The sequence below is a fragment of the Uloborus diversus genome, chromosome 2 (assembly GCF_026930045.1).
Source record: "Uloborus diversus isolate 005 chromosome 2, Udiv.v.3.1, whole genome shotgun sequence".
Taxonomy (NCBI): Eukaryota; Metazoa; Arthropoda; class Arachnida; order Araneae; family Uloboridae; genus Uloborus; species Uloborus diversus.
Genome location: NC_072732.1, coordinates 165,524,761 through 165,537,962, shown reverse-complemented (window position 1 = coordinate 165,537,962; position 13,202 = coordinate 165,524,761). Strand labels below are relative to the sequence as shown.

The 13,202-nt window shown below is 32.6% G+C and overlaps 1 protein-coding gene across 1 annotated transcript in view; it reads right to left on the bottom strand.

Moving 5' to 3' along the window:
- Window positions 1-13,202, bottom strand: part of LOC129216644 (voltage-dependent calcium channel subunit alpha-2/delta-3-like) — a 476,626-nt gene that overhangs the window by 17,595 nt on the left and 445,829 nt on the right. The window contains exons 21-25 of the mRNA XM_054850861.1: window positions 13,131-13,202; window positions 10,905-10,966; window positions 8,852-8,931; window positions 5,814-5,859; window positions 5,188-5,336 (exon numbers count right to left, since the gene is read on the bottom strand). Coding sequence (XP_054706836.1) covers window positions 5,188-5,336; window positions 5,814-5,859; window positions 8,852-8,931; window positions 10,905-10,966; window positions 13,131-13,202 — 409 coding nt within the window. The remainder of the gene's footprint in view (window positions 1-5,187; window positions 5,337-5,813; window positions 5,860-8,851; window positions 8,932-10,904; window positions 10,967-13,130) is intronic.

The window sequence follows — 13,202 nt, the reverse complement described above, 5'->3', positions numbered from 1 at the left end:
TACTAATAAGCGCTATTTGACACTAAAATACCGAAAAAAATGAGAAAAATGAATTTTTGTTGAAATTTTTTTTTTAAACTTAATTTCAAATATTTTGCTGGAATGCACCGAAAATGTTATATAATGAGCCAGTTCGAGCCCATAAAATGTTTCATTTATTTTTAATGAGCATTTAACCACTCCTTTCAAACATCAAAAAATTGGAGGAAAAAATGAAAATATATTGAATTTTTTTAAAAACCATTGTGAAAATTATTTTTCAAAATTAAATCATAGACTAATTAATTAAATAGCACTATTAATCATAGTGATTATTATCACGCAATAATATCATACATTTTCTAGAATTACATATAAAAGATAATAAAATTTTGAAAAATAAATCTTCAAATTTGATTTACCTCATGCATGATGAATATTATTTTTTGGAATAATATTGTCCCCTTGTTATCAAATGATGGAAGTTCTTTCCTAGTTTGAAGTTTGGCACGAATGTATCCATCTTGTGCAGTTTCACCACGAACTAATATTGCAGCTTCGGTTATTAGTTTCACACAACCTTTCACAGCTTCCGTGTGACAGGGAAATTTCTCGAAACAGCTGTAGGCTGTTCTTTGCACCATTTCTTTCAATTGTTGGTCTTTTAGATGCATTGTAAGAGGTGGCTCTGTTGCAACACAGTTTGCCCAATGAACTAAATCAACATAATCAATGGCTTCAAAATTGAGTTGAGGACTCTTAAAAAATCGTAACCATCCGAGCTCTTCCTCTTCTTATTTCTAGAGTTCAGAATGTACCTAACAGCTAATTCCCGAATGTATTTTCTTGAATCAAATAACATTGTCAACAGTAGCTGTTCAGGATGAGCGAAATATGCATTATTTGTTACCTTATCCACTTTTCCAATAGCCATTTTTCTTACTGTCCTTTGATCAATTAGAAATTGTTTTTCTCTATCAGGGACTTTTGCTTTTTTTCTGCAATTACACGAATATAAATCTGCGCATTTGCAGGCACAAACGTCAAACAAAGTCGTAGCCTCTGCTTTAAATTTGCCTAGCTTTGATTGTAAAAGTTGCTTCTTTATATTTTTAGCATTTTTTTGTTGCGCTATTATATTTAGAACAATAAGATAAAATCATGGTAATCACTATTCTTATCGAAACAAGGGGAAGGGAAGCACGCCCTCAAATATCAATAACTTTTTTTGCAACTACAGTGGCCACACTTGCTGAAGATGGTTGCTCACTTCCTTCTCCCTTTATTTGCATCTTAGTGATTTGATAACATCTGATAATGTCCTCATATGTTGTAAGAAATAAAGCATCGGGAGGAGACAAATCTCTTCCAGGTCCAAATAGAAGACTACTTGTGCTTGCTCGCGTTACTTTCTTTTTCGCGCGTTTCTACATAACAGTCGTGTTGTATACCAAAACAAAGATAATAATGCAATGACATTCGAAATGTCCGGTTCCCGTTCAAAAGACTTCAGAGGATTCACATTTTTTTTAATACTCAAGGGCTCTGCCAAACATATATAAAATAGTTATAACATAATCTTAGGAATAATAGAAGCAGTTGAGCGCCGTTTGTTATCCAGGAGAAACAATTGGAACCGAAGATTAAAAAATTAGCATCTTATGTAACTATTTTTGATTTGAGTATGTGCATTTTTTAAAATTAGTGTACAAATGTCGCATAAAATTGATTGAATTTTCACTGTTTTTTCTAAGTAACGTATTACGTAACATTTCAGTATTTACTTATTTTGAAACTACTTTAATTTTTTTTTTTTTTTTTTCATTTTTCCCATGTGTCAGTCTTAAAGGAGCATAGCTAAATATTCTAAGAAATGTATAAAAGTCTTTGAGGATTTCAACTAATTCACTGACAGATACTTCTAATGTTTGTTTAAACTAGCTTCAAACTTTTATTTTTAACCCCCCCTCCCCATTTTTTTTTTTTTTTTGAAAAAAGTGCATTTTTGCCCTTTTTTTCAGTTTTTCAAAGTCAAATAGCGCCGGCTAAATATTGAACAAATTTAGCGAAATTTTTTATGGGTAATAACGGGCCCATATAGCAACTTTTCCGCACTATCCAAAAACAGATTTCCAAAAAAAGTTTTTTCGGCCCACCCTAATATATATATATATATATATATCTTGATAATCATTTCATATGCATAAAATTTCATAATACATTTAACGTTATGTTTTACAAAAGCAAAACATTATACTCCAATGAATAATAATACTAACATAAATCTTAAAAAGCAAAGTATGCATTCAAAAAATACATAAAACAAACATACAAATCAGTATTTGAAAAAAACTAACTGAACATAAAACATCATTAACTAAATAGTAAACCACTTTTAGATCAATTTTTATATTTTGAAAGGGTCATGAAAAATTGAAAATTTATACATATTTTTAATCAAAAAGGGGCTTAAAATGAATAACAACAGACTTGTAAAGAAATTATTTTGTGCATTTAGATAACATTTTAACAAAAATGTAAACCACATTAATGCAAATGACACTGCTCCTCAATCTTCACATTTCTCAAAAAATATCACTACATCAATCAAGGTAAGAAATTCATGTAGTTCATTAAGTAAAATGAATTTAGGGTTTCATGTACTTTAATTGGGCTTGGTGCCATTTAATAAATAAGAGGTGAAAATTTTAACTATGGACATGAAAATTCATTAATTTGGCAAGACAATTTTTCAAAATTTTGTGGAATGCATTTTGCAAACAGTCTTAGCAAGAACAAAACATTTTCGTTCTTTAAATTTTAATACCTGACTTTAAAGAGCTAGTAGAAAGAGTTTATGATTTATTACACTCAAGCAAAATACACTGGTGTGCAAAAATTAAGGACGAAGTTGAAAAATTAGCATATCAGCTGAACGAAGAGGCAGAGCGGACAGAAAGACCAATCAGGAGATTAAGTAAGGTGATGTACGGTAGCACATGCGCAGATATGCAGGCAGACGTAATGGGGGAGTGTCTGAGTAGTATAAAGCATATTGTTCATGTAAGATCAGTATTTTTGGCAAAGAGATTGCACGCCGTATAGCAGTTAAAATCACACCGAGTTGCTGCCTCAGCGAGAAATGGCGAATAATCAATCTGTTAGACGACATCTGGATGCTTTTACCCGAGGTCGAGTCATTGGGAAGTTGGAGGAAGGCCGCAGTGTGACAAGTGTAGCTGCAGAGTTCGGAATTGCTCACAGCATCGTTTCATGACTTTGGAGACAACTTCAAACTACAGGAACAGCTATCCGGGGGTTCAGTAGTGGTCGTCCACGAGGAACCACACCCGCAGATGACCGGTATATTGTCTTACAGGCCAGAAGAAACAGGGGGCAGACAGCGGGGGGAAATCGCTAGACACACGACACAGGCAACTGGACGACCGATATCGCATTTTATCGTGGCCAGAAGACTGCACGGTGGTGGTCTGTTTGCACGACGCTCTATACGGTGTGTACCTCTAACGCCTGCCCATCTGAGAAGGTGTTCTCTGTGGTGCCTGGAACACCGGAATTGGAGAGACAATGAATGGGGGATGAGTACTCTTTACAGATGAGAGCAGATTCAGTCTGAGTAGCGATTCTCATCGCATACTCATCTGGAGAAAGCGGGGAAGCCGCAACCATCCCTCGAACATCATTGAAAGGGACAGGTATGGAGGTCGCGGTGTTCTTGTTTGGGGAGGCATCATGCTTGGTAGTCGTACAGACCTTCACATCTTCGACGCAGGTTCAGTCAACGGGACCCGTTATTGTAACGAGATTCTTCTTCCATATGTGCATTTTTTTAGAGGCGCTATGGGTCCGCAGTTCCTTTTCATGGACGACAATGCACCATGTTATCGCACAGTAGCTGCCGAACAGCTCTTAGAGAATGAGGATATTGAACGTATGGATTGGCCGGCACGATCTCCGGATCTCAATCCCATCGAGAATGTATGGGATTTTCTAGGTAGCTGCTTGGCAGCTTGTACCTTACCACCAGTAACGATTCGGGAGCTTCAATTTGCGCTGCAAGACGAATGGGCAGCAATGCCTCAACAACTCATTGACACCCTCATTCTCAGCATTTGCAGACGCTGTGAAACTTGCCTAGCAGTCCGGGGAGATCATATCCCCTACTAAAGACCGGATGTTTTTTGCTAGACACCCGTCACAGGGATGTTTCGGCCTTCAGTCGCATTGCGCTCTGTGCTACTTTTTCAATAAAGCTTCTTTTAATCCCTCTGCTTTCTCTTTTAGTAAGTGTTGCTTACATTACACATGTCCTTACGTATTGGGGATCTTACGGTATTAAATGTGTTGATTTGGAAAGCTTTTGTACAAAGTTATATTGAAAAAATCGTCTCGTCCTTAATTTTTGCACACCAGTGTAGACTGTGAATAATTACTTAGATCAGCATTTCTTAATTTTTTTAATCTGTGGAACCCTTTTTAAATCTATTTTTTTCACACACCCCCTAGTGTATCTTCTGTAGCACACTAGTTTGAGTGCAGCATTAAAAAATGGCTTACTTGCAATAAAAACGAAAAATATTCCAAATAAAGCTTGTTGTAATAGTTTAATAACACTTTTTAAAATTTTTTAAAATTAAATGTCATTTTGATAAAAATATCATATTCTTGTACTTGTATTAACATAGTCACAGGACACGACAGTCACATGGACAGTGCAATTGAGTTTGCAATGTAAAATTCATTTTGATATTTTCTCTGCTGCTTATTCCTAAAATACCAATTTGAAACTTCGCTCAGAACTGATTTCAATCAGATTTTTAAGTGAGCATTTTTATTTAGAAAAAAAGAATGCAAAACCCTTGAGTGATCTTCGTGAAACCCTGGAGTTCTGCAGAACACAATTTAAGAAAAGTTAACTTAGATTATTTAAACTAAAAGTTAGTTCCTATACGTGTAACAAAATCTAAAAATTTCAAATTTATTCATTACTATTAAAAAGCCAAAATATAATTCAGCCAAATAAAAATAGATAATATAATAACTAAAAAATATTTTGAGCTACAGATATACAGCTCAATTAAACCTGTTTTATATTCTAAAGATTATTAATAATCTTGATTTTTGTGATTCAGAAACATCATGGAACATGTCATTTCATTGAAAAATAAAGACGTGATATAAACTTACAGATAGGTTTATCAAAAATGGGTGGACGGGTACTACTTGTTCTCCACCTGAAATTTTGATTTGAGAGAGTATCTGATAGGAACATTCGAATATTATCTTCTGGAGTGGTATATCCATCATCCTCTTTTTGAGGATTTTCACAATAAACCCTATTAAAAACATCAAGTCGACGATTAGTTAAAAAGAAAATAGAATAACACATATTAACTAACTTTAAAGAAATATTAATAAATATTTTTAAAACAAACACTTTGCTAAGCAAAAAAGGCAAAAAAATGAAAAGCAAAAATATTCTTGTCTACTTTTTTTTTCCCACAGAGCATAAGAAAAACTTCACAGAAAATAAATGATGATAATATCTATACATCTTTCTTAAATTTCGCACAGCATCGAAATAAGAATTTTATAATAAATATCTATTAAATATAAAATAAGTAAAAGTTCAGGATAAAAAAAATTTTTGCGAGCAAACTTTCATTAGTTAATGAAGAGTCATTAGCTTATATTTGTTATGTTCCCTTTATGCAAACAAAAATGGCTTTTCATAAATTATGTAAATAATCATGCATTAAGCATGTTGAATAAAAATGTCTTTTACTTTACTAAATGTATAAAGGCACATTTACCAATTTGGATGTACCCTCCAATTCGGACCTTCAAAATACTGTAACCCTGTAAATAAAGAAACATTATGACTGGGAAATACTTAAATATTTATTACCCACAAAAATAATCAATTTATTATTTTTCAAAATAACATTTTACTTCTATTCATAAAAAAAGTTGTAAAAAATGCCAAAACTAAGTGAAAAAGTTAACAAAAGTAACATTCTAGATTTTTTTTTTTAGGTAGCATTCATATCGAACAATGGAAAATAGTTAATCCAAGAACACTGCATTTTACTTAATTTGTTTTGCAAAATGAAAATTTAATCTTTGAAAACAATTCATTAACCATAGACCGTAATTACAAGTTTATTGTTTGACCTTTGCATAAGTTTAACAGATTTCATTCGTTCCCACAGTGAATACATAACTCATTTGTCTCTTAAATCCAAATCAGATAGAAATTTCCTAATTAAAAAGTTTTTGGCTTCTAAAAACTATGAAAAATTTTAACTCAAAGTATACTGTGCAAAAATGAAACTATAATAAAGCAGATGCTCCGAATTGCTTGATTTACAGAACAACTTTTCTTTTTAATAGTCATTTCAATGAGGTTCATACTCAATTTATGAAATCAAATTTAAGAACTTAAGCACCTTTCCAAAGAAATTCAGCACCCAAACAGAAAATGGGTACTTTAACAGTTGTGATTTAGAGTAATTATTTTTAATTGCACAGTCTTGTACGAATACGCTCATACTAGTGGTAGGTTAAAAATAATTTCTTGAAAACACTAAAAATTTGCTACTTACAATTAATTCACAACTCCAACAAATTATAGGGGGCACTGCAGTCAGTCTAATGGCGGATGAAAAAGGTAAAACAAACGCACGCCGTAAAGTAGAAAATGCTAATAAGTCTAGTAATTTTTGTATCTATGCATGACTTTTTTGTTTTATTCTGTGTAAATTAGTTTTTGAAGTCTTGTGGATATTCTGGCCCACGTAGAAAGAACTGAGAATTCAAGAAACATTACTAAACGTTGGAAATTAATGCAAATTTTGTAGTTCATAGTTGTAAGTAGCCATTTCCCCGATGTTGAATTCGATATTTATTAATTCTTGATGGACCGATTTTATCGATTGATTTCATCGATTATTATTTTGATTTTATCGATTCTGCCACTAAAAATATTTCATGTAACAAAACCTTTGTTTACCAGTGTTATCAAAAGAGGAAGATGATACTTCTTTGTCTTGTTTGGCTAGTGCTAATTGTTTTACATTTGAAGCCGAGTTATTTCTCAAATTGCCGAATCGGTTAATTTTAATTTTTTCTGTTTCGTATCTTTCTAATTTCTGAATTATGATTTAATTCTGTCATGTATCATCAATAAAATTCTCTTGGATACACGGTGGTAGTTTTCTTTTTAATTGATCTTCCATTATTTCTTTAAACTAATCGAATTTTGTAATCTTGCTACCATTTTAATCCACACATAATAAAAAATAAAAATGGTTAACAACTGACATGCGAAATCTCGCCAAGTGTTCTTAGCTCGCACAATACTAAAACTATAACCCTAAACTATAATTGCACTATTTTGGCGATGAAAATTCTCATTGTTAAGCATTTTCTTTTGTTCTACAATAATATATTCAAGAAAATATTTTGCATACTGTCCATTCCAACTAAATGCTGCAGTCAAATAAGGTTACTTAAATTAATTATTATTAAACTAGGCGGAGATGAAAGCCTTAATTCTTCTGCTGATGTTATCAAATCTTTCTTTTGAGCTTAAGACCTGGTATAACGTTATCCTTTTTCAAAAAAAAAAAAAAGCATCGAACAGACGAGCATATTTGTTGATGATGCAAAGTTTGTTAATCCAAAGTATTCTTGTGTTTACGCTTTTGCCATTTACGACAATTAATTCAGTTTTTAGAGGGAAATAAGAAAAACTAACATTTTTTTTAATGGGACGAAACAATTTCTGTTGCTGAAAACAATCTAAGACACATCAAATGTGTTAATTAACACTCGTAACAAACTGCCCATATTTACCAACAGACATACATGGAATGCAATTTTTTACCTTTTTCTTTGGTTTTATAAATCACCAAAAGTTGCGTATTCGAGCGTTGGAGTTGCGAACACAAAATTAAAAAAACAAACAAACAAACGAACACACATACACAAAGAGAATTCTTAAGTATAAAAAATCTGCTTTGTCATCTATAGCCAGGGGCCTTCACAGGGGGGGAAAGAAGGGACACCTGTTGGTACGGGCCTGAGCCTAAAGGGTTAAATTTCTAAATTTTCTAAAACTAGGGGTGAAATATAGGGGTAAAAAATATGGAGAGGGGCCCGGAAAAGTCATGTGTGGTGGGCCCCAAAACTTCTGTGCATGCTCCTGCCTAGAGCAGTGGTGCCCAACCTAAGGCCCCCGGGCCATATGTAGCCTGCAAAGCTGATCCATGTGGCTCAGTATCGTGTTTAATGTTACAAAATAAAATATATTCTGAAACCTTCCAAAACTACTAATCATCTTTATTAAGTGTTATGAACAATTTGCAAATTTAAGTCCAGCAATCATAAATTGGTTTCTAAAAACATATGCAAAGTTCATATCAATAATAATAATAAAAATGCAGTCAGAAAATTTTGGTTTGTAATTGTCCTTTATTTTTCTTTTTTTCACATGCAACCTAGAAAAAAATATACAAAATACATATATATTTGTTTTGGATTGCAAGATTCATTTTAATGTGAAGTGTGGGCTGGCAGGAAAAAAAAGGTCGAACACCACTGATCCAAAGCATTCAAAATGGTTACGTAATGAAAAAACAATTCTTTGCACAGTTTTAGAAGAAATAAGACTCCAAAACAATTGCATGAAAGCTTTTTCACATGAACATGCAAAAGTTATAGTAAGTGCAGTAAAATCCTTTTCAAATGGATAAACAACTACTTTAATTAATATAAAATGAAAATATCTTTTATTGGCTTCTGCCACTTGCTATATTAAAACATATAAAAATAGACATTGAAAACTTACAGTCTTCCTCCCTCCTTTTCACTTCCACCTGGCCAATAACACGATAATGTCCATATGGCTCAGGCAAGGACACTGCAAGCCTATGAATAAAGTACACTTGTTTTATTAAAAATAATTGAACTCAACAACAATAAATAAGCACCGAAAAATGTATAAATTTATATGGTCTAATAATAGTACAAAGCTCCGGATAAACATATGGGAAAATTCATTTCTGGAAATGCAATATCTGTTTAATTAACCTCTTCTTTGTCAGACTTTTTTTTCAAGCTTCTGACTCCCTCTGCTCTCCAAAAAAAAAAAAAGAGCAATGCATTTTTTTTTATCTATCACTTAAAATTAATATATGTTCTATCCAAATTCTAAAACTGATTATATTTTTCAAAGCAGATTTTTTCTTTGTCGGATTTAAGGTGGTCAAAAATGTGATATCTAGCCTGCAACTGATCAGCAGTTAGCAGTTTTCCCTGCACTGCACCTAAGTTTTAAATTTTATACCTAAATTGTTTTGAGGTGCTTCAAAATAAATACCAACACAAAAATAATAGCTAAAATTGGCAAAATGTTTTTCTGGAAAATGGCGAAACAATGGAATGCACAAAATAATTTTAATTCCAACTCGAAGTCACTACTCAAAGCAAGAAATGGAACTGCAAAATTGTGATTCAATTTTACTGTCATCTCTTAGAAACATTCACAAGTGAAAAAATAATTTCAAAATTTAAAGGGACATTTTAGAACCAAAAATTTTGGTTTCAAGGATGAAAATTTTCTTTTCAGTCAATCTAAACGATATCGCAGTTCTGATTGAAAATCTCTGCAGTCTGCACTATACAGGAGTGCAATCAGAAAAACTGAGCAGAAGTTAGGATTAAACCTTTCCAAAACCCTTATCCCCCCAAGCCATTTTGACAGTCCTTGTGTATCAATTTACTCTATATGAACCAAAACCCCTTTTCTAGAAAAGAATTCTGATTGCATCACTGGCCAAATGCAGATCCAGCTTCTGGTTTTGGAAGAGGTCATATCTGAAGGGGAAGGAGGGTTCACAAGTGTGATTTTTGGGCATAAATAAGGGGTCAGGGGTGAGTTTTTCAAATATAAGTCCCCAAAATGCAGCTTTGGGCTATATTTGTCGCTTATAGGTGGGGTCCTGAACCCCTACCCCACTCTGGATCCATGCATGCCACAAGAAATACAGTACAGTCTCGAAAATCTGAGTTAATTGGGGCTCATGTCACTTCGGATTACAGAAAATTCTTCAGATTGAAAATTGACACAATTTGGACAACATAGGAGGGGTACATTTTACTTCCTTGTGCAAAGAAAAAGAAGTATTTTCTTCAGGCAAAATTTTACTCAAGTTTCAACATAAATTTACATTTTAATTGTGTCTAAACAAATTATTATTTTGGTTTTTTATGATAACAGTGCCTATTTATGTACACAGTTTTAAGCAACCAGAACATGCATTTTGACTGCACCCAATACCATTTCAACGAGTTTTCTGTATCTATCAGAGTGTGTACGTATGAGATGTATCTTCCATAACAGAAAAACAGTTAGTTGTGAAAGGGTAAAATTTTCTTTTTGAAACTCATGTGGCGTTGAATTGTGCACCTACTTTTTTATTACAATCAGATACTCCAAAAGGAATGTTAACACGTTCTTTGTCGAAAAGTTATTATCTCTAAGGCATCTTTGAATACATATCTTGTAGTCGTAATACATATCTCTTAGTCGAATTTGGAGTTGTTGAAACAAACTTCTCAATGTCTTTTCCTTATTTCCTGTTCAAAGTTAATAAGTTTTACAGAGGCAAAATCTCTATTTTCAGATTTTAATAAAAAATTTTTGAGTGCCTAAAAATTAAATTTAAAAATGAATGAAGCACCTCGGATTGAGCGGAACCTCGAACTTTTGAGACTCGGATTTTTGAGACTCTACTGTATACATCTCTAATATTGTAAATCTTGTATTGTCTGCAAAATGAAAGAGGTAATAAAGTTTTACTTTAAACATGAAAATTCACTGAAAAAAATAATAAACTTACGAAAAAGGAGTGTCATCTACAGGACCATAATAATATGAGTTATTTCTAGTAACAACTCGTTTCTAAAACAAAAAGAAGAAAAATACATACATATTAATGTAATAAAAAAATTTGCTCATTATTATTATTATTTAAACATTTCCCAATCTTTTGAAAGGAGTCATTGCAAATATTGTAACAAAGTCAAAGCTTTACAAACAGTTTGACTTAAATTTAACTAAGTCACTAAATACAAGCAAATGGAAAATTTGTCAAGCAGAGTTTTACTTTTGACAATATTAAATACACTGACTAGGACCAGTCTAGCTGGGCCCAGAGCCTGTTGCTGGTCGTCACTTTTGTATTTGTATTTGTATAAATGCGTAATAAAGAGATATTACACTCATAAACATTAAATATCATGAAAAGTTATTCAATTGTTGTTTTTTTTAATAGTAAACTAGGTCCATTCTCTGTATGTTTCACTCAGAAAAAAAAAAACCTATCCTAGAATTAATGCTATTCATTACCTTTTGAATCAAATTCTTCAAATACATCTTACAAAATATAGGGCATAAAAAATATTTTCTTCATTTGAGACTCAAGTTTTTATGGTTTTATCGTACTTACGACAAAATGCCTACAAGAGAAGAAAGGCACAGGGGTCCGCCATTTCAAAATTTTCATTTCTGGGGGTTTGCCTTAATTTTGGCTTAATACATAAGTTGGGGGATTGCTTAATACATAAGTTGTTTTTGCCCGCACACAGGGGAAAAACAACAAAATACATACAAAAATGCTTAATTTAATTATGCTTACCAAATACATGCAGGGGGGGGGAGTCAATTGGTATCTTTTTCTTTGGGTAATGGTTTTAGGAAAGGATACCTTTGCTGAAGAGGAGTAATGCCAAGATACATAACCATTCAACCCTAGTTTTAGTAACTGAAAAAGTTGGTCAATTTTGACTCTTAATCCCCTGCTTGAAAAAGTGCTTTATGAACTTAATAACAAGTTCTAACGGTAAAATGTTGATTGGGGGGGGGGGTGATAATTTTGAATCTTCTCTGGGTTGAAAATTGGTACGACACACCATAAGCAATATATAGGAAAAATGCAAAGAATGACACCAATGCTTTCTTTGAAAATACATTCTAATTTCATGGGGGGTTATAAAAACATGAGAAAAGGAAAATATTCAAGAAGTAGGTAAATAAGAAATAGGTTGAGAAAAAAGCAAAAAAAAAAGTGTTTCATTATTTGGGATATTAATTTATAAGGAAATTTGAAAAATATTCACTTCCCAGGAAAAATTCATAAAAAAAGAGACATTCACAAAATACACGTTTGTTAAATTGACTGCAATTATGAAGAGTTTTGATAGTTGACTTCAGCTAATGGCCAGATAGAACTCCTACTAACATTTTCAGAAATAAGAATGATTAAAATCATGAAATCATAAATAATTATTAAGGGTATATTTCAAACTCGGTTATGGCTATTCCAGAGTACTTTTTAGTATATTCTTGTAGCTCTACCTCAGCCATGGCTTAGGGCAGCAATGTGCAACTTTTTACCCAAGTTTTTTAAACTTCACTTTAAAAGGCGAACTGCACTAGGTTTGGGGACCCTTACTTGTGTGCTGAGTAAATTTTAACTACCAGAGTGAAAGAAATCTCAACTTTAATGAGAGGTTTACAACCTCCAGCTTGTTTATGGCTATTCTTGATTGATGATCAAATCATCAGACTGGCTGCAGTATCTGGATGAATAAAGTGAACTTCTTGATGAAAGTATGAATCATATTATACAATTAATTTTGTTAAAAGGGAAGAAAAAGCACATGGAATATAGTCTAAAATAAAATAAATAAATAAAGAGCGGAATGAGAGAACACAAATTATGTTTTGAGGCACTACTAAGCAAATATCATCACACAGGGGCGGACTGGCACGCTGTCCCGTCTAAGCGCCTCAAGCCTAAACAACTTTTTATTTAAAATTTTTTTTTTAAATTATTTATTTTTTACATATTTTCTTGCAATTTCTTTTTTTTTCTTTTCTTTATACTCGTAAACCTGTGTACCATCGTTTTTCTTTTCTTTTCTATCATTTTTTTGCACCATTTTTTTTACTGCACCTTTTTTTTTTTGGAGGCCAAGGTTGACTCCCTCTTGCAGGACCCAGTCCGCCGCCCTGTCATCACAAAAAGAAATGAAAATTAGGAAAGCTTAATACTAATACTAACAAAGTTATCACTGGGAACTTTCACAGACATTTTCCCCCATCCAATTCGTCTATCCACCATATTTTTGCGAAT